Here is a 22,313-nt window from a genome sequence, read left to right on the forward strand (position 1 = left end):
TTTTCGAATCTGGACATATGCGGGTTTATTACTACTTGAATGTACATTATATAACCTGCTACTGATATTTAATCACGGAACAAAATTACAATGTTAGCACACTATACTAATCATTTATACGGGTTTTGAATAAATCATAAAACAAACTAGAAAACTGACCAGTCAGCAAGGGCCCCGCCATGGGGTAGAATTAATAGGGTGCAGCTTACGGGATGATTAAAAAATGTACGAAGAATAAGCAACAGCAACTGTACTCTTAAAATTTCAAGATAATTCCTGATATTCAAAAACCTGAAAATAATATCCTTGTATTTACATTTGGCAGTAAAGAACAACTTAACATTAAATGTATATTTAAACAATTATGAAGCTAAAAATGTGTTATATAAAATGCCAGCCTTCAATGAATGCAAATATCATGAAGGCTTGACCTTAACTTCAAACAAACAGCAGTTGCAGACAAAGGTTTTCATTAATCTTAAAGTGACAGATAGAGAAAAGCCTACTAAATTTTCTGCAGCAGGCTAGATGATTAATCCCAAGGGATTAATTGTACCTCTCTCATCATTTTCTTCTAAAGTTACAATAAGAACTTTTTCAGTATTAATGATAGAATGGGGTTTTTATACAACTATCTTAAAAATTAATAATATTCTTGAATTGACATAAAGTGAAAAAAGTAAATCAAAAAATCTTCTTCAATCTATTTCTTGTTTTTAGAATTCAATGAAATCATAACTATTAAACAAAAATAAATTATAAAAATTTATATTTAATAAACATTTCAGAGTGTTTTCATTTGCAGACAGAGGTGGTAATTCATCTCAATGTGACAGATAAATATAATGCTCTGGATTTTCTTCAGGAGGAAAGCTAATTAATCCCAAGGGACTCATAGCAGCATTCAGTTTACAATATGAACATCTTCAGCAGTTATCTCTCTTTGCCAATGCATTCTTATACAAGAGGCCCACGGGCCTTATAGGTCACCTAAGTATCATGTAACAATTTTCCAGCAATTGTATTTGGCTCGTGTTTTAATCCAAAAGCCATGAAATTCACAAATTTTTAAGGAGGCACCATTGCTTATCAAAGGGCAGATTTCAAAGCATTAATTTATTTTTAGTCAAAGTACCTCCCTGGTACCCCTGACCCAGAGGCCCTGAAATTATCTATTTTGAAAGAGGCCCCTTTCTTCACTATAAGGCCAGCATTTTTTTTTATGTTTAGGTTTAGTTATGAACATGAGAATAAAAAAGTCCCGAAGGAGAAGGAAATAAAATTTTTTTTTGGATAAATCAATTATTAACATTTGTTCATTCTTTTTTTATGCTATTCTAATAGGCTCCTTACCACTGGACACATAATGGTTACAAATAGGAAAGTAGAACATTTAATTGCTTATTTCATCAGCTGCCAGTTTGGGCCAGTTATATAAATTTTGTGATGTTGGTCAAAATATATTTTTAAAAATCAATTCTTTAAAAGTGTTTCAATATATCTTCATTTTTTGAATATGTGTTAGGTGAATGTGTAGACATTGTTCTAAAATTTACTTGATGCCTAAAATTATAATTCCTATCATAAAACAGACAGGGAGTATTGGGGAGTAGGGTGAACATTTTTTTTCAATTAAGTGTAAAATAATTTTTCTGGCTGATACAGATGATACTACATGCCTGTATATATTTGTATATTCTTGCCTTTTAATAGTTGATTTTTTTTATTTCTTCAGGTTATTGTTTATTTCTTCCTCAAATGGACTTAACTTCTCCCATAGTTTTATTCATTACATCTGATGCACAAGCAACCATTTTCTGATGAATGATGCTTAGACTGTAAGCTATAACAGAGACCTAAACAATGTTGCTGGCAATATGCAATAGCTACCACGGGCAGTTTAAAACCTGGGGGAGGAAAATAATTTACAGACAGATACTTTTGAAACGAATACATAATTATCTCACCAGCATGTCATTGTGCAACAAAGTCATCAGCATTTTATTTGTCCTTTGAACGGGTGAAACGTTTTGAATGGCACTCGTATCGATGAATTTTACACTAAACCAAGCGCTAGTTTTAATTACCCGCCGTTTCATCTTAAAACCGGAAATGCGAGTTCGTAAATTTGAAATCTAGATCCCGACTCAAATTTGACATCGGAAAGAAAAAAATTGTTTTATTTTTTTCTGAAGATTCAAAACCTTGAGCGGAGGGTTTGTAAAACTGAAAATAAAATAAATCCTGGCCTTAAATATGTAATTAGATCATTAGTATCTTAACCAGGAGCAAAGGATAAGATGTTCAAAGAATTCATGCATTTCACTATATCATCATTAGAGCCCCACCCTAAAACAAGAACCCCTGACCCTGGGGCCATAAAATTCACAATTTTGGTAGAGGCACTCTTCATAACTATGTACTTAGTTAGTTTATTTAATACCCAGGAGCAGAGAAGAAGATTTTCAAAGAATTCATGTATTTTCACTATATAATCAATAGAGCCCCGTCCTAACACCAGAACCCCTGACCCTGGGGCCATAAAATTCACAATTTTGGTAGAAGCACTCTTGCTCATCATAACTATGTACTTAGTTGGTTTATTTAATACCCAGGAGCAGAGAAGAAGATTTTCAAAGAAATATTGCATTTTCACTACCTACTTATTTAGCCCCCACCCTAGCACTAGAACCCCTGACCCCAGGGCCATGAATTTCATAATTTTGGTAGAGGACTCATTGCTGATTACAATCATGCAAACAGTTTGACTGCTTGATGTCCAGGAGTAAAGAAGAAGATTTTTAAAGATTGCATTAATTTTAGTGGTTTTGGCCCCACCCCTCAGGCCCCAGGGGGGCAGGGATCATGAAATTCACAATTTTTGTTCCCCTTCACCCATAGATGCTTTGTGCCAAATTTAGTTGAAATTGGTTCAGTGGTTGCAGAGAAGAAGCTGAAAATGTTCAAATGTTAACGCACAATAGGACAGACGACGCACGACGACGGACGAGAAAAACAGATAGCAATAGGTCACCTGAGTTTACTCAGGTGACCTAATAAAGGTTAAGGAATCTACCCCACCACCCCAGCTCCAAATCAGGGGACATAGAGAACCAAACTTAGCATCAAAATATGTATTTCTGCCTCCTGATCTACCATACCAAATTTGTACTGATGATTGGGCAACCATAAAAAAAGTTGCCCATTCATAATCTTATGCATAAAAAAGTTAGCAGGACACATCTACCGATAGTCCGAAATTTCACCCCAAAAATAAATAGCTCCAAACCAGCTTAATTACAGACACAGAGAATCCAAACTTAGCATCAAAATATTTTCATTATAAATAATGTGTATTGGCTTTATTTATTAATTTTTTTTAAATTAAATACCTTATATAACTTGATTTAAAATTATTTTCATAATTTTATACACAATAAAACTACCATACTTTATTTTTGTACACACATACAGAGAGAGAGAGAGAGAGAGAGAGAGAGAGAGAGAGAGAGAGAGAGAGAGAATGTTTTTTCTGTAATATAGAGTATGGATATTTATACGTCTAACAATATGAATAATTTGAAGAAATTTTCCGCGTACCTTCAATCATTTTTCAATCAACTATTTGAATCTCTTCACCATTTTACAACAGTATACAAAAGTCACAAAAATATATTGGTGTCACAAAGTAGAATATTTTCATTCTCAACTATTTGTCACCATTTTACATATACAAAAATTTGAACTCTATTGGGCAACCATAAAAAAAGTTATTAGATTCCAGCGAACTTTTTTAAAAAACAGAAAATTTGTGGACGCTCCCTCCACATTTTTTGTTTGCAGGAAAATACGCAGATTCAAGCTTTCAAAAGTAAGTACTGAACAGAAAAGTTACAGGAAGCCTCCTTTATCCCCTACCAAAAAGGATTGTATAGAGTGTGGTGCATAGGATTTTTTGTTTTGTTTTGTTTTTTGTGTTTGTTTTGTTTTGTTTTATTTTGTTTTTTTTTTTTTTTTTTTTTTTTGACTGATTTTGGAGGACAATATAAATTAAAGACATGCATGACAGACGGACGGACAGATGGAGTGATTACTGTAGGGCACCTGCAAATCCTTGCGGGGCTCTAATTAAGTTGATTGCTTTAAAATCATTATTTCTTGAACTTTACTATAAAACCTCTATAAATTAATAGACAGTGTGCAGCACAGAAGTCACTTATGAAGTTTACATGTGCCAGTGTTACTTATCGATGTTTAGTCCACTTCATTGGGTATAATTCTATCCTTACGATTCGGAAGATTCTCTTTAAAAGTTGAAAATTGGTATAGCCATGGTTAATATCTGTGATGAAAAAAAATGTGTTTCGGAAAACTTGTGTTGTGTTGTGTTGCATTTTAAAAAATATTGGTTGTTTCCCTACCAAAGTTTTTAAAAGTATCTCCCAAATATTGCAACAGTAGACTGCCAGACAGGGATACTGAAATCTTGAAAGACTTCCTGTAATAATTATAGAACAGCCACATTCCGCAAAAATGTTCATACTTTGTGGTCGGAGTGAGACAATAAAAAATCTTCAAAAATGGAATTGGCAGAAATGTCTGTCTTCCAAGAGAATTTAGGTAACGGACATGTCAATTATTTCTGCCCCCCCCTTAAAAATACAAATGCCTCAATATCAGTCTAAAAGGGGAATTTTTTCCGCGTGTGTGTTAAAGAACGTACAGATGTACACATAAACTTTTGTATTTTGGTTAAATGTTTTTAAGTCTTGAACTAAATATTTACCGTGTATCAAATTACTTGGTTTAGATTTGTAGCTAAAATAATTTGTAATTAAATATTGGTTGACTATATAAAGAATGTTTATTAGAACTAAATAGACTCAGTTATACCTTATGAAGCCGTTATAATTATACTTTAGACCCCCCCCCCCCCCCATTTCAGCCGCGCAAATACCACTCTTTTCCACTTGTGATATTTTCCCTGACCAAAATCTGATCAGCACGGACTATGTGTATCGACGCGCTAGACTGTAGGAGTAGATACAGGGTGTTTATTGAGTTTTTATGAATTTCTTTTTTGTGATGCATATTTCAATAAATGGAAAGGGTGTTATCACTTGACTTGTGAGCTAACTTATTACCAGGTATGGGTACGTTTAATACGCGTTTTCTCGACGTGCATCAAAGTCTGCATAAAACCTGCAAATCAAAGACGCTGATTGTTTTGTTCCATTCAAATGATAATAATTTCAAAGTGTGTTTACGGGTTTTAGTGCTTTTCATTTCATGTTTATTCTGCATAAATTGGCGCAGTGTAAAAATGCATACTCGTGCAACTGAATCTTTCTTTCAAACTTGCATTTTCTTTCTTTTTTTTATTACATTTGATTCAAATCTGTAATTATTCAGAAATATGATTATTATGTTGTGTGATTTTGAAATGTCTTGATCAACCCATGTGTTTTCAAATGTTTTACCATCGAAGATGTGCACAAGTCGATAGCCAAGCCAAAAAATCATTCAAGTGTAACGAGGGCATTCGGGTATATATCGTTACAATGAGACAAGGTATCTGAAAGAAATATGGCGGAATACGGCTATAGTTGGTATGAAACAAGTCGTACATAGATGAAAAAGTTGCGTTTTTAAGAATTCAGCGTTTTGTACTAAAGTCAAACCTAAAACATTTTAAGATATTTTTGAAAGCAACCATAAAAAATTTAGAAAAAAACAGAAAATTTACTTAGAGAAAATAATATTTTCTTACTGTTGTAGAATGGTTTGTATATATATATACCAATTATTTTGCCTATGACTGCGGGGTCAATGGTTCACCACGGTGTGTCGCTTTAGAATTTCTTGGCTGCGTGTAATCGAAAGATAGATTACACAATGGTAAAAACACTTAGAATCTGGGTTCCAGGTGAATATGAGAATCGCGCAGTAAATAATTGTGTATTATTTGACTCTTAAAAGTTTTTTTTTATGTATATATAATCCGGGCGTATATTGTTTCCGTTAAAATTGTTTGTGTTTATATTCAAATGAATAAAAGATACTCGTACTTTTTTTTCTATAACTCTTTCTCTTGGAAAGATCTTTTTTAATAAAAGAACATGATACCATCGAATACTCTGAACGGGAAACAAAGAACACGTTTAAAACCTAATTTAAAAAAGAGATATGATACAGTGTGGTAAAATATTTATTACTTACGGCAAGTTTATTTCAATTATATGCATAAAGAGTTCTTCAATATCAAAATGGGAACGGAGCCTTGTTTACGGTGAATACGGATCTAGCTTTCTTTCCTACCATAAGTAAGACACGAACAAAATAATATTTTCATTGGACAGAGATAGTATAAAAAGGAACAATTTTATCAAGAAGTAATTTAACCATTCTGTGGTGGTTTATTTTTTGTGTATGACTCTAGGTCGCTGGATCACAGGCCGATTGATTCCCGGTGACCGACTTTGCCCTGCCGCTATCGAGGGAGGCGCGTTATATAATTGTAAACAAACAAGGTGAATGTTAAAGCCGTGCAGTTAAAGGCTGTGAATAGTATATGTGCCTCTTAGTTATGTTTTATTTTCTCACTATATTGTTTGCTTTTATGTGATAAGAAGAAAAGATTATATCTTCTTCCCTTTTTAGTAGACTTGGTTTATACGATTTTTAAAAAAATGAAATAAAAGGGAAAGTTGTCAGTGAATAAACATGATAATTTGTAAGAAAAAAGCACAAACACTTCGAGAACTTTATTCAGAAGAATATTAGCATCCAATGTAGCCATGTTTATTATTTATAGTAAGCTTGCTTTGGTTACACGCATGAGGAGCTCTCGTTTACGTGCTGAGTGAAAAGAATTACCTGTGCATATATAGGTCATGCACCAGCTCATTTAAAACAAGACTCAAACACAATAACAATATCATGAGATCAGTAAGATGTTAAAGCACAACTTTATAATCGATAGTCATTTCGAAATATTTACCGTTTTTGAGTTATAAAGCAAAAACTTTCAAGGTCCCATGATCCCTAATTATAGGGGCCAGCCCCTTTTGAATATTATTACATGAAAGCCCTTGCAATTATGCACAACTTTTGTTCATTATGTCTTCACAAAATATCTTTAGTTTTCAAGATAAAAAGGAAAATATGTGTAAATTTTCGCTCTTTTAGGCGTTCTAATTTTTGACCCCTATATAGCGCCATTGTGAATACAGAAATCGAAAAACAAAAACCGATGTGCACAACTTCAGTCCTTCTGTTACCTAAAAGCAGTAAAAATTCTGCTCCAGCTTTTGTGGTCTCTGAGCCTTTATCCGGAAACGAAAGCCTATAAATTTTCGTTTAAATGGAAATAACTCAAAAGCGGAAGTGAATTTTTGAAATGTTAGATACCACTCTGATAGAGTTTAATAATGTCTATAATGTCTGAAAATTTGAGCGAAATCCGTTGATAAATGAGTGAGATATGAGGCCTCAAAGTTGGCGTCTAGGAAGTAGAAGAAAAAAAAAAGAAAAATAATCTTTACCAACAGAATCAGTAGAAGGTCTTCCGTTGGAAACGGAAGACCTTAATAATATCATTTATGTTCATTTGAGAGGAACGAATAAGAACATAAATGGGAGTTTTCAGCCAACTATTCAAAATATGGCACAACTTTTCATTTCCTGTGAATTTGATGTACAGTCAATTCTCAAATTATCGCCATTCGATTCATCACCATTTTCGCACTACCACCATGATTTCCTAAGAACGTTTTTCCTACTAATGAAAATTCTCTTTATAACGCCAAATTCGCATACCTCCATCCCCCACCCTGTTTTCACAACAAACGTTCATTTTTAAGTGTCAATTATCTCGATATACCGCCACAGGTGCATGCGGTCAGTGAAACGCAGCTAATTGGTTGACGCTATCCCTGTTGTAAAGCAGGCAAAGCCAGACAAGGTACATGCAATTAAATAAGAATTAAATAAATAATTTTAATATGAACTGTTTTAATGATTTTGTTCTTGGTTTAATAAACATCATTAAGTCACGGCTTCACCACGAAAGCAGTAGTTGTTAGAGTACGCCGAATACGATATCATTTTGATGATCATTTTGATAAAAAAAATATCCATACCTTATAATAAACCGGTTTATTATAAGGTATGGGTATATTTTTTTTTATTAAAAGAAAAATAAGCAACGTCAGGTGCCTGTGGCTTCAAACAATGCAAAGTTTGCTTAAAAAATAATTATAAGGTATAAATTGTGAACGTTTCATTCAGAATGATGCCATAAACAGTGAATTTATTATAATTATATATTATTATTAATATATCAGACGTGCCGATTTACATGCATACACATGTACTTTTCTTTATTTCATAACTGAACATTCTGTTTTAACAAAATTGTACATAAAAAAAATTACTTGAATTTTCAAATTTAGAAATTCATGTCTTATATACATGAACATATAATTATAAGAATAGAAACACTAAATGGTATTTCTAAGAATGGTAACTCTACTTCTTGTGTCCTGAAAGATGGGAAATTCAATTCATCGCCAAATTCATTATACCGCCATGATTTCTTAATTACAAAAAGTGGCGGTTTATTAAGAATTAATTGTACATTGTACCGCATAAATGAGCCCATGAAATGGGTAAAAAATAAGTGACATGTTGTGTTCAGCTAGGTCATATCACATCTGTCTTTGTAATCAGTCTTAGTAAGGCACTTCAGCAAATCTTTTTTCAAGACGTCAAAACTGAAAAACAAATTATGCTCATAGGGGTCATGATTTTACCAATTTAAATCGTAAACTTCCCCTTGATGCTTCCACATTTGTTTCAGCTTTTCTGGCACAGTGGTTCTTTACAAGAAGATTTTTTTAATGACCCTATCCTCTACTTTGTATGTTCTTGATTATCTCCCCTTGTAAGAGGACTTGGCCCTTCATTTAAACAATTTGAGAGGAAATTAAAAATGCCAAAAAAATTACAGAAGAACAGACAATGGACAACAAGTCATCACTGAAAGCTCACTTGCACTTTCAGCTCAGGTAGGTGAAAATACTTGAAGATAATAAATTCAGTTACTTACTGCTCTCTTTGTCTTTCTGTACAGCATCTTTATCAAGTTCACTGTGGTTCAAAAACTTTTGCAATCGATTTAGAGAAACAGATGTCTACAAAATAAAACAAAAGTCCATGTCAAAAAGAGGTAATCAGAGATTACAGAGCTCATCTCTAAGAATGTTTTCTTTATGAATTGCAAATTTAAACAAATAATAACCGTATAAACAGAATTTTTAACGAGGATTTAATTTTGGCATTATTAGCTAGGGTGCCAAGATCGCTAAAATTGAATATTGCTAAAAATTAATTGTACTTAATTTGTAATAGCTTCTTTAGTGAGCTTTTTAAAATTTCTAAAATTATATGTCGCTAAAAATAAAATACCAATTTAGAAGGACAAATTGCTAAATATGCGTCTCGCTAAAATTTCCACTTATAAGATATCTAGAAAGGACATCCTAAGACAACATTTATGCAATTTTATTCTGATTGGGGTTTTAGATATTTGGTAATAGACTTATCCAAACATAAATAACTGACTCATCCAGAAAATGTACTTCAAATCCAGCATTTAAATCAAAAGTGTTCATCCTTTGATAGATCATCCATTGTAGTTTTATTCAGATAGATCTTATGTTCTTCTGAAGGATCAACTTTTAAAAACTTTAACCTGGTCACTTATCCAGTAACCATAGGTCAGATCACACATCAAAAGCAAGCCTAGTAGTGTGCATTCTTAGATGTATCATTCATACAAGTTTGGTCAATATAGGGCATATACGGAAGTGACGTTCCCGGAAGTACAAAACCTAACATACGGGAGACATTTAGATAGGCTGGTTTAGACATAAATTACATATATCCAAAGGCTTTGAAATGTAAAAGTGTTAAGTGTAATAATAATAATAATTAAAACAATTAAGACGAAAACAATGTGGCTTTTCACCTGGGACCCTAATTAAAAGAATCAGACTCTAATTTATTGGGTATACCTAGGACACTAATTAAGGAATGACTCTAATTCTTGGCCAAATTATTGAGTATAATCTGGTTTGGGTCAGTTTACACTTTATAATCCACGAAGCAGATTATAAACAAGAGGCCCATCGACCACATCACTCACCTAAGCAATGTAGCTAGGAAAAAAGCATAAATCAGTTTATTATTGAAAAGTTAAAACCCAAAAGTGGTCCCAACCAATCCTTAAAAGGGAGAGGGTATGATCTGAACAAACTTGAATCTTCACTAAGGATGCATGCATATTTCTTTGACTACCTGTGGCTTTATTGCACTTTACATTTGAACTTACATTGTGGCCCCACCCTACCCCCAGGGGTCATGACTTAAAAAAATTGAATCTACACTATGAATAGGACTAATCATGGCTTTGCTATTCTTGATAAGATTTTTAAAGATTTTTTTCTACATGTTTCTATGTAAAACTTGGATTCCATGTTGTGGCCCCTACTCCCAGGGGTCATGAATTGAGCAAACTTAAATGTCCACTACTCGAGGATACTTCCATAAAAATATGATCATTCATACCTATTTTATTCCAGAGAAAAAGATTTTTAAAGAATTTTCCCACATATTTCTATGTAAAACTTTGATCCGCCATTGTGGCCCCGACTTTCCCCCAGGGGTCATGATTTGAACAAACTTTAATGTACACTACCTAAAGATGCTTCCATATAAATATGATCATTCATGCCTTTGCTATTCTTGAGAAAAAGATTTTTAAAGAATTTTCCTATATATTTCTAAATAAAACTTTGATCAGCCATTGTGGCCCAGCCCTACCCCCAGGAGTCATGATTTGAACAAACCTGAATCTACACTACCTGAGGATGCTTCCATATACCGGGTAAGTTTCATCTTTCCTAGCCCAGTGGTTCTTGAGAAGAAGATTTTTAAAGAATTTTCCTATATATTCCTATGTAAAACTTTGATCAGCCATTGTGGCCCCGCCCTACCCCCGGGGGTCATGATTTGAACAAATTTGAATGTCCACTACCTGAGGATGCCTCCCTATAAGTTTCAATTTTCCTGGCACAGTGGTTCTTGAGAGAAAGATTTTTAAATCATAGCATCAAATTTTCACTATTTCTGAATCATCTCCCCTTGAATAAGGGCGTGGCCTTTTATTTGAACAAAATTGAATCCCCTTCACCTAAGGATACTTTGTGCCATGTTTGGTTGAAATTGGCCCAGCGGTTCTTGAGAAGAAGTCGAAAATGTGAAAAATTAACGATGACGACGTAGTAACGGAAGTGAGGGGAGGTTATAACCGATACATAGATCTAGCAGCCATGATGTTTGTTTACATGAGGTAAGATCAAGTAACTGTTTGAAGTTATAGGTACATTTATCAAATCTGTTATTTTCCATGGATTCTGAGGACTGGAAATGAGGGAATTGCATGGATAAGATGATTAACCTGGTCATCAAGGGTATGTCCCCATACCAAACCAGATTATACAAAATAATTTGCATTCCTTTTTGAAAATCAACCAATGAGAGGCCAAAATACAAACAAAATTAAATTATTAACATTTGGAATCCTGGATAATATATATATAATGGGTGACTTTTTCAGTAACCAAGGATGCAGATCCTCTCCTCATTCTCGTGAGAGGAGCAAATCATCACCTTTGGCTAGCAAAATTGAAAAGGCAAATTCAAATTATGCCCTGGCATACCCCAAACAATAAGCAGTGATTCCTTTTTTAAAAATTCATCATCTTACCTGTACAATATTCGATATAATCTGTGGAAGCATAGACATTGGAAACCTCAATATATTGAATAAAGATAAGGACACAAATGCTTTCTCAGCATCAAGCTTATTTGAATCCGACAATACAAAGACAGCAAAAGTTACCAAAGAAACCTGTACAAAAACAAAAAAAGGAAAGATAATGCTCATAACACAATTTTTCACACATGATTACTTGAAAAAGGATGTGCCATAATAACAATTTTAATTATATATCAAATTATGTATCTTACAGTGGATTTCTACTTTAAATCCATTTATTACTTTCAAATTAATGACAGTACAAAAACAACAACACACCATTTGTACATTTCTTCTAAAGAACCACTGGGCAAATTTCAAAAACACTTACCACGAAGTTTCCCAAGTTGAATGATATTCAAGTTTGTTCAAATGAAGGGCCAAGCCCTCTTCTAAGGGGAGATAATAATTAGGGATGGCAATCAAATGCAGAATTGCTAATCCGTTAACCACAAGACATCCCAAACGATTAACATGTTACTTGTATCAAATTATGCATACTGTAAACATATTACATTTGGCCGTGTATTCTTTTTAGCGCTTTTGGTGGAAAGACACTTCTGCTAATTCAAGTACAACACTAAATGTTTTCTACTTATATACATAAGTAAGAACGATAAGAATTGCTCTAAATTACATCTACGCTAACTTGTTCAAAATTCAATTTCCGCCAAATATTGTACACACTGAATATTAAACATTTACAGCATTCTTCATATATTTTTCCACAAAGTAGCTCACTCTTTTCATATACAGAGAAAGTTCCATCATTTTATTTCTCTTGAATCTTGATAAGAAAACAGCATGCATTTATATTTTATTTCAGTTTCAATAGACCAGAAAAATAAAAAAGAGGCCCATGGGCCACATTGCTCACCTGAGCATATTGGCTAGAACAAGAGGCCCATGGGCCACATCGCTCACTTGAGAATGTTGGCTAGGTAAAGAGCAGAAATCAGTTTATTATTGAAAAGTTTAAACCCATAAGTGGTCCCAACCAATCCTTAGAGGGGAGAGGGTAAGATTTGAAAAGAACTTAAGTCTACACTAACTAAGGATGCTTGCATATTACTTTAAGGACATTGGCAAGTCATGGTTATCCGGAGAAAAAAGGTTTATATCATGAGTTTATTCACTTATAAAACTGTGATTGAGAGTGATCTCCCATGTAGAATTTTCTGTGAAATGAAAACCAACAAAGCGTAATTTACAGAGGTAAACAAAAGCACATGTGCTTCCTTCAACGTGTAGAATCATCTCTACAGCAAGAAAGAAAAATGGTGATTGTTTTGTTGTACATTGTGTTCAGGGACAGACAGTAAACAGTGGTCAACAGACCGTTATTTACCGCATACCCAGGACAATCACAAGATATGACAAATGCCGAAAACCTGTAACTGAATGAGGTCGTGCGAAGGAGACACTATTTACATGTAGTAACTGTAAACAAGTATAAAACAAAGCTATGCCATATTTTTATGAAAATTTGTTTCCAATATGGTAAATTACTTAACATAAACAGTCAAACAGTCTTTACAATTATGAATATGAATTAAATTCTAAGGGAAGTAACTCTAAAATAATGAACAGTGTTGGTAGATCTGTGTCATGTTTCTAAATTTGTGTTTTCAGTCATGATATTTAGATACGATTGGAAATGAGGATACAATAATGTATATAGTATATAAACTTTCTGAAATGACTGGATTTTGGAAAATTTTTATGGTAAAACAAGAAGCCCATGGGCCTTATAGGTCACCTGAGTATCATGTGACAACTTTCCAACAATTGAATTTGATTTATGTTTTAAACTACAGACCATGAAATTCACAATTTTGAAAGAGGCACCATTGCTTATCATAATTATACACTCAGCATGCTTATTTTGGTTACTTAATACCCAGAGGTAGATCAGAGTAACAAAGAGAAAATGCATTTCCACTTTTAGTGAATTTCAGGGCCCCTGGGTCAGGGCTTCTTGTGTTAGGGCAGGTCCACAGTTGAGCTCCCCATTCCACAGGAACCACTGACCCTGGGGCCTAATCTTTCAAAATTTTGGAACTTTTTTTAAATTTTATTTCATCATGCTGTTGATTGATACCAAAGTGCAGATTTCAAAGTATTAAATTATTTCAGACTATGTTACCCCCCCCCCCCCAAGAACCTCTTCTGTCCCAGGGGTCAGGAAATTAACCATTTTTGGAAGAAGCAGGTTTTTTGTCAGAAATATATACTAAGATCATTGGCATTATACCCAACAACAAAGGAAAAGATTTTTCAAAAAATTCAAGCATTTTCACTGTATAAACATTAGAGCCCTGCCCTAACACAAGAAGCCCTAACCATGGGACCCTGAAATTCAAAATCCTCCCTCCTCATAACTACATGTATGTACATAGTTAATTGATTTAAAAATACTCAGGTGCAGAAAAGAAGAGTTTTAAAGAATTTATGCATTTTCATTATATAATCAATAAAGCCCCGTCCTTACGCCAGAACTCCCAACCCAGGGGCCATTAAAGTCACAATTTTGGAAGAGGTAGCCTTATTCAACATAACTATGTACTTGGTTAGTTTATTTAATACTCGGAGCAAAGAAAAAGATTTTCAAAGAAATAATTCATTTTTTACCATATAATCTATATCGCCCGACCCTAGCACTAGAACCCCTGACCCTGGGGCCATGAAATTCACAATTTTGGAAGAGGCAGTCTTATTCAACACAACTATGCACTTGGTAAGTTTATTTAATGCCCATGAACAGAGAAGAAGAATTTCAAAGAATTTTTGCATTTTCACTATATAATCTATATAGCCCCACCCTACCACTAGAACCACTGACCCTGGGGCTATTAAATTCACAATTTGAGAAGAGGCAGTCTTATTCAGCATAACTATGCACTTGGTTAGTTTATTTAATGCCCACAAACAGAAAAGAAGAATTTCAAAAAAATTATGCATTTTCACTATATAATCTATATAGCCCCGCCCTGGCACTAGAACTCCTGACCCTGGGGCCATGAAATTCACAATTTTGGAAAAGATGGTCATTTTCAACTTACCTATGCACTTGGTTAGTTTATTTAATACCCAGGAGCAGAACAGAAGAATTTTAAAGAAGAATGCATTTTTACTATACAACCTGTTTAGCCCCGCCCTATTACTAGAACCCCTGACCCCCAGGGCCATGAATTTCACAATTTTGGTAGAGGACTCAATGCTGATTACAATCTTACCAACAGTTTGACTGTTTGATGTTCCCGGAGTAAAGAAGATTTTTAAGTTTACTCAGGTGACCTAAAAATTAAGTAGGTCCTTTTTATCAACATTTTACATAAGAAATGCATTGAGAATTGTAAAAACATTAATTTGACAAAATCTAATAAGAAAGGGTGGCTTGGTGGGTTAAATGTACCAAAATATAACATGTTTTTTTTTATCATTACAACTGTTCAAGAGTTCTTGAAAAAATCAATACAAAAGCCCGGAACATTGCCAATGTCCTTAACTACCTGTGTCTTTATTGCATTATTCATATTTGAACATACATTGTGACCCCCTCCCCCAATCTAAAATATGACCAATCATGGCTTTGCTGTCATTGAAATATTTTCCTATACTGTGAAATCACTAATGTGATTTTTTTTACAGTATATTCCCAAGTAAAACTTTGATCGGCCATTGTGGCTCCTATCCCTGGGGGGTCATGACTTGAACAATTTTGAATCTACACTACCCGAGGATGCTTTCATATAAATATGACTTATCATGGCTTTACTATTCTTAAGAAGAAGATTTTTAAAGAGTTTTCTGATATAATTTTTTGTAAAACTTTGATCAGCCATTATGGCCCTGCCCTTCCCCCAGGGGTCATGACTTGAACAAACCTAAATCTATAAAACTGTCCAAAAGGGACAAAATACCCCCAGTAGGGTTTTTCAGAGGTGCCAAATCATGAATATTTTATGGATCTAAGAGAAGAGAGAAATGTTTAAACATTTTTAGTGCAATGTAATTGCTCATTATATTTTTTAAGAATAAAACAAAGGTGCAGCCTAATAAGAAAAATAAAGACTTAAGATACAGACCAGACACAAATTATGAACTTTTTCTCAGTGACCTTTAACTTGTATAAGTGACCTTGGTTCAAAGTCATGACACAACCTCAGGTCATAAGTAATCTTTGTGTAAAATGGGAACTCACCATGTTCATCCATAAGACAAATATGGACTGGACATGAATTATGAATTTTTTCCTGTCAGTGTCCTTGAACTTGCACAAATGACCTTGGGTCAAAGTCAGGACACACCCTCAGGTCATAAGCAATCTTTGTGTAAATGAAGAACCCTCCAAGTTTATCCTTAAGATATGGACCAGGCACAAACTATGAACTTTTTCCTTTTAGTGTCCTTAAAGTTGCACAAATGACCTTGGGTCAAGGTCATGACACACCCTCAAGACATGAACAATCTTTATAAAACAGGAACTTACCAAGTTTATGCATAAGCAAGATATGGTCCATACGCGAATTATGAATTTTTTCTTTCAGTGACCTTGAACTTATATGACCTTGGGCTCAAGGTCATAACACATCCTCAGGTCAAAATCCATCTTTGTGTGAAGTTGTAGATTCAAGATTTTCTATAATAAAGATATGTACCAAGTATGAATTGTAAAATATTTCTTTCAGTGACCTTGAACTTGCACAGATGACCTTGGGTCAAAGTCATGACACACCCTTAGGTCATGAGCAATCTTTGTGTGAAATAGGAACTTACTAAGTTTATCCATAAGAAAGATATGGACAGGACACCGATTATGAAATTTTCTTCCAGTGACCTTGAACTTCCATAAATGACCTTGATTCAAGGTCATGACACACCCTTAGGTCATGCGCAATCTATGTGTGAAGTAGTAGATTCTAATGTTCCTCCATAAGAAAGATAAGGGGCCAGACACATTTGCAAAGACAGATGCACAGCTAAGCGTACAGAGAGATGGACGGACAAACTGATACCTATATATCCCCCCATACTTTGCGGGGGGGGGGGGGGGGGGGGGGGGGGGGTATAACTACCTAACGATGCTTTGATATAGATGTGACTAATAATTGCTTTGCTATTCTTGAGAAGAAGATTTTTAAAGAATTTTCTAAAGATTCCTATGTTAAGCTTGATCAACTATTGTGGCCAAGCCCTACCCCCAGGGGTCATGATTTGAACAAACTTGAATCTACACTACTGAGGATGCTTCTAGATAAGTTTCATCTTTTCTGGCACAGTGGTTCTTAAGATGAAGATTTATAAAACATGCCACCAAATTTTCACTATTTCTGAATTATTTCTCCTTGAATAAGGGCATGGCCCTTCATTTGAAGAAACTTGAATCCCTTTTACCCAAGGATGCTTTGCGGCAAGTGTGGTTGAAATTGGCCGAGTGGTTCTGCAGAAGAAGTTGAAAATGTGAAAAGTTTACAGACAGCTTGACAGACGGTAGCTGCAGAACTGTAGCTCTCGGTAAAATATATATTAACATACCGGAGAGCTTGGTTCTGGATTAAATTTTCCAAACTCTTACCTCAATTGCAAAAAAGCTAGATTTTAAAAAAAATCCTTACTTCTCTATCAAGTACACTCTTGGTTTACATCTGCATGAAGCGCGTTTGACCGAATTATCTTGGAAACCAAAATAGCAGTGTAAATAGATGAAATTTTCAAAGATCTCAATTTCAGAGCCAGGAGGGCTATTAACAACAATCACACGGAATGTTTTGTTGTGGAATCTGTGAAAAAATATGTTCGGAACACCCAGTTAGTCAAATTTTGAGATGACAGTTTTAAAAATATGGAGCAATAATTCGAGAAACAGTGCACTTTTTTGTGCGCAATAAATATACAGTATTTTCAATGGGTGGCACTGTAGCTCTCCGGTCTGTCAACATATTTTTTTCGGAGAGCTACAGATCTGCAGCTAGACAGACAGATGGATGGAAGGACAAACAGATGGATGGACGGACGCTGGAAAAATGTGATCAGAAAAGCTTTCATCTCAAGTGAGCTTAAAAGGCACAAATTAGTTATGTATTAAAAAGTAGGACTTGAATTTTAAGTACCTGAGAATAGTTCCATATCAATAACAATGGCTTGAATGTTCTTAAAAATATTTTTCCTATATATTCCTGTGTAAAAAATTCATCCCCATTGTGGCTCCTCCCTACCTCTGGAATCATAATTTAAACAAATATGAATCTACACAACCTAATGATGCTTCCTTATCAATATAACTAAATATGGCATTTTTGTTCTATAGAAGAAGATTTTTCCTATAGATTCCTATAAAAAAAAAATTTCGCTCATTGTGGCCCCGTCTCAACCAACCCCTCCCCTCAATGATTTGAACAAACTTGATTCTAAACTACCTGAGGATGAATATGACCAATCATGGCTTTGCTATTCTCCAAAATAGAATTCTTAAAGATTTGTCCTATATATTCCATTGTGGCCCCGCCCTATCCAAGGGGGTCATAATTTGAACAAACTTGATTCTACAATACCTGAGGATGCTTTCATATAAGTTTGATCTTTCCTGGCACAGAGGTTCTTAAAAAGAAGACTTTAAAAGTTTTTCCTTATATAATCCTATGTAAACTTGGAATTTCCGCTGTGGCCCTGCCTTATATCTGGGGGGTCTTGATTTGAACAAACCTGATTTTACACTACCTGATGCTTTTTCCATATAAGTTTTATCTTTCCTTGCCCAGTGGTTCTTGGGAAGAAGATTTTTAAAGTTTTTTCCTATAAATTTCTATGTAAAACTTGGATTTTCCATTGTGGCCCCACCCATCCCTGGGGGTCATGTTCATGATTTGTACAAACTTGATTCTACACTACTTGAGGATGCTTTCACATAAGTTTTATCTTTCCTGGCCCAGTGGTTCTTGAAAAGAAGATTTTTAAAGTGTTTTCCTATATATTTCTATGTTTCTAGGTTTGTCACTGCACTAATACATGAAGATACAATCATTTTGACACTTAACATCCACAGGTCAAGAAGATAACATTCCGCAAAGATCTTTAAAAAATTAACGGCTGTGTGGAGAAAATTACTGGACTTTTGAAATATTTACAGGTTTTGCCAATGGGACCTGTGGATTTCAAAAATTCTGCTGTTCATCTATTGATCCCATATGCTAGAACTGGTTGAAATTGGTCCATTGTTTCCAGAAAAGAAGCTAAAAAGTTTAAACGTTAATGCATGATGCACAACACACAACGATAGATAAGAACAGATGCACAATACCTAAGTGAGTAAAGTTACCTATAACAGTTAACAATACTTGAAGGTCACTTGAACAACTTAGGTGACCTAATAAAATATCTAAGATTGGAAAAATGATGGCACATCACTTTCACAAGAATGTAATTTTTTATTATTATTATAGTCTCTTTAATTAGAAATTATACCAAAAAACCAGAAATCTCTGTCAAGACTGTAGCTTTACTGGTTTATACTTATAAAAAAAAGCACTGGAGTTCACGTACCTATCAATTATACCAAAATTTTCATTAAATAAAAAAATAGGTAATACGTATAATAATAACACAAGGAGTGCAACGCATTTCAGGTCACCTGGGAACCCCTCGCTTAATATCAAGGCTGTCGCACAATTAATCTTCAATCGAAAATTATAAAACACAAACCAATCTTATGGAAGGGACCATTCTTTATGGCTCTTAATGCATATGATTTCAAACGCATGTTTTACAGCAGCAGCAGTGACATTTCTCCACAACTTCGCTCAAATATCCGTTGTTCACAACACCATGACGTGATGTCACGGGCGCGTCCATTTACCCAAAAAGGAACAAAACTGCCTGAAATGCAAATCTAGATGATTGAGGTCATATGCGAAAAGAAACCAGAGACAAGTTAGTAGACATTCACGAAAATTTAAAACGAGGAGGTACAAGTACTTGTACTCATATCTAAACGTAATATCGTTATCTCTAGTAAATTGTGTATGATTGGTTTTTCTTTGTTCCTTTTGGGTAAATGGACCGCCCGTGACGTCACGTCATGACGTCGCGGACAACGGTTGCACTCCTTGTGTTATTATTATAGGTATTATGTATCTTTTTATTTACCGAAAATTTAGGCAAAATTGATAGGTACACGAACTCCTGTGAAAAAAGGAAGACAAGAGTAGCAGTTGAGTCTTGAAACTTTAAAACAGCAATAAATAAAATAATGATCCTTTATTAAATCTTTTTTTGTGGCAATATTGCAATAAGACTACAATTGTATGAGTAGCATTTAATAAAATATTATAGAATTATCATTTCAAGTTACCATCATGGCAGAATCATTCATGAAAATAAATTTTAAAACAAGAGGCCCATAGGCCACATCGCTCACCTGAATAGCTTTGACCATGCCGTTTTTTAACCAGATTTCTCCCTGGTAATACCTTTTGTGACCCAACCCTACCCCATGGGTCATAATATGGAAAATTTAAAATCACAACCCCCTTTTGCATAAGTTTCAGCATTTCTGGCCCAGTAGTTCCTGAGAAGATTTTTAAAGATTTTTCTTAGCTATTTCAATGTAAAACTTGGGTACTCTATTGTGGCCCCATCCTACCTCCAGGGGGGTCATGATTTGAAAAATTTAGAATCTACACTACCCCAGGATGCTTCCACATAGGTTTCAGCTTTTCTGGCCCAGTGGTAAATTCTTGAGGAGAAAATTTTTAAAAAGTTTAATACAGTCAATGATAACTATTTTAGCAGCATATAGGCATCATAAGATTAATTATAAATCAATTATCACCTTGCAGTATTAGTGTCACTTGAATAAACAAGTCAATTCATGAGAGCCGCATCTTCTGCCTGGGGCCATTAAATGTCCAGGTAAAGTTGCTTTATGTAACTTTGTATAAACATAGCCACTTCGAGGTATCGAGGGCAAATTTCAATAGAATATGCAAAGCGGGACTGCATTTTGACTTTGAGGGATCAAGGGTTTCGAGAGATCAAGAGTTCGAGAAATCAAGAGTAAATTTGCTTAGACATCTGATATCGGCGGGACAATCGGGAAATGTTGAGATATCCAAGGTGTCGAGATATCAGAGTTGAGACTCAACGTCCTTATTATTTAAGTACAGCATCGTAAAACATGTACGTGTAACTACGTACATGTCTTCAATAGACCATAGCTTGTTTGTTTCAGCTATCCCTCTATATTTATTAGAAAATCTGAAGAATTATTCACAATTGAAATTTAATAAAATGCTTCCCTTTTTTATGGAAATCTTCTAATTTTACTAATAAAAGTTTTCCATCCAGCATTCCGCAAATCCGCGTGATTTGCTTTGTCAGAACAGGATATGAAATGCGCTCTATAAACTCTGAATCGAAATGGTATAAAGTCGACTTCCGTGATACGGAAAAAAAATGACGCATATTTTTAAAAGTTATTTCACTTCATTTCTTTTTTATTTAATCATCAATCGTAATTATTTTTCATTTCATTTTCAAATCAAAATTTAAAAGGATATGCATATTAAAACAAGCTCAGTGATGTAACGCATGCATGGATATCACGGATGATAGTCGTGCGCATGCCACAGATTGGATTGTTTCCAGTTGAATGCATTTTTACCACAATTTCTAAGTTAAATTGAATTTAATGTGCATATTATTCATTATAATTCAGCTACTTTTTTTTTTCACAAAATGTTAAAGTTATGTTAGATTTCGACATAAAAAACGGTTGTACATTCACACAGAATCGAGCAGATCTATCAATGATATTACCCAAGCTGAACAGGTTAACCAGCTAATATTAAACAATTAACGTCTAAGAGACACTGAGGGTGCTTGGGATTCCTCCACAAACACATTATTACAAAAGCAGTAGTCAAAACATGGCTGTGAAAGGTGTGAATTTCTAATGACGTCGAGATACACGGAGTCGTCCGCGCGTGACAAACAACCAGCTGACAAACAATTAGGCTAAGTAGAGCAGAAAATTGCCCCGATGTCGACATATACCAGGTAAATTTTACTCTTGGGACTGTGAATATACGTTGAGAAAAGCGGGCAAGTCGACACTACCGAGGTCGACATATCAGAGTTTTTGCAAATCATTTACATAGTAAATAATGCCCTATCAAATGCGAGTATTATTCAATTATTAAACGACGTCGCAAATCGTTCCAATACTTTTGTCCACATTCTGTACACTATCAGGATTCAAGTTTCAGCTTTTCTGGCCCAGCGGTTCTTGAGAAGATTCTTCAAGTTTTTTCCCTATATATTTCTATGTAAAACTTTGATTCCCTATTGTGACCCTGCCCAACCCCAAGAGGTGATGATCTGAACAATTTAGAATCTTCACTACCCCAGGATGCTTCCACATAAGTTTCAGCTT

At 34.5% G+C, this 22,313-nt stretch overlaps 1 protein-coding gene across 3 annotated transcripts in view; it reads right to left on the bottom strand.

Annotated features, from left to right (window-relative positions):
- Positions 1-22,313, bottom strand: part of LOC134279700 (multidrug resistance-associated protein 1-like) — a 333,553-nt gene that overhangs the window by 136,443 nt on the left and 174,797 nt on the right. For 2 of the 3 annotated variants that reach the window (XM_062762126.1, XM_062762125.1), the window contains 2 exons: positions 11,831-11,974; positions 9,110-9,194 (listed from right to left, as the gene is read on the bottom strand). In XM_062762126.1, coding sequence (XP_062618110.1) covers positions 9,110-9,194; positions 11,831-11,974 — 229 coding nt within the window. The remainder of the gene's footprint in view (positions 1-9,109; positions 9,195-11,830; positions 11,975-22,313) is intronic. The other variant, XM_062762127.1, reaches the window with a different exon arrangement.

The sequence above is a fragment of the Saccostrea cucullata genome, unplaced genomic scaffold, assembly GCF_032062105.1.
Source record: "Saccostrea cucullata isolate Sc308-1 unplaced genomic scaffold, CSIRO_AGI_Scuc_v1 ctg515, whole genome shotgun sequence".
NCBI lineage: Eukaryota > Metazoa > Mollusca > Bivalvia > Ostreida > Ostreidae > Saccostrea > Saccostrea cuccullata.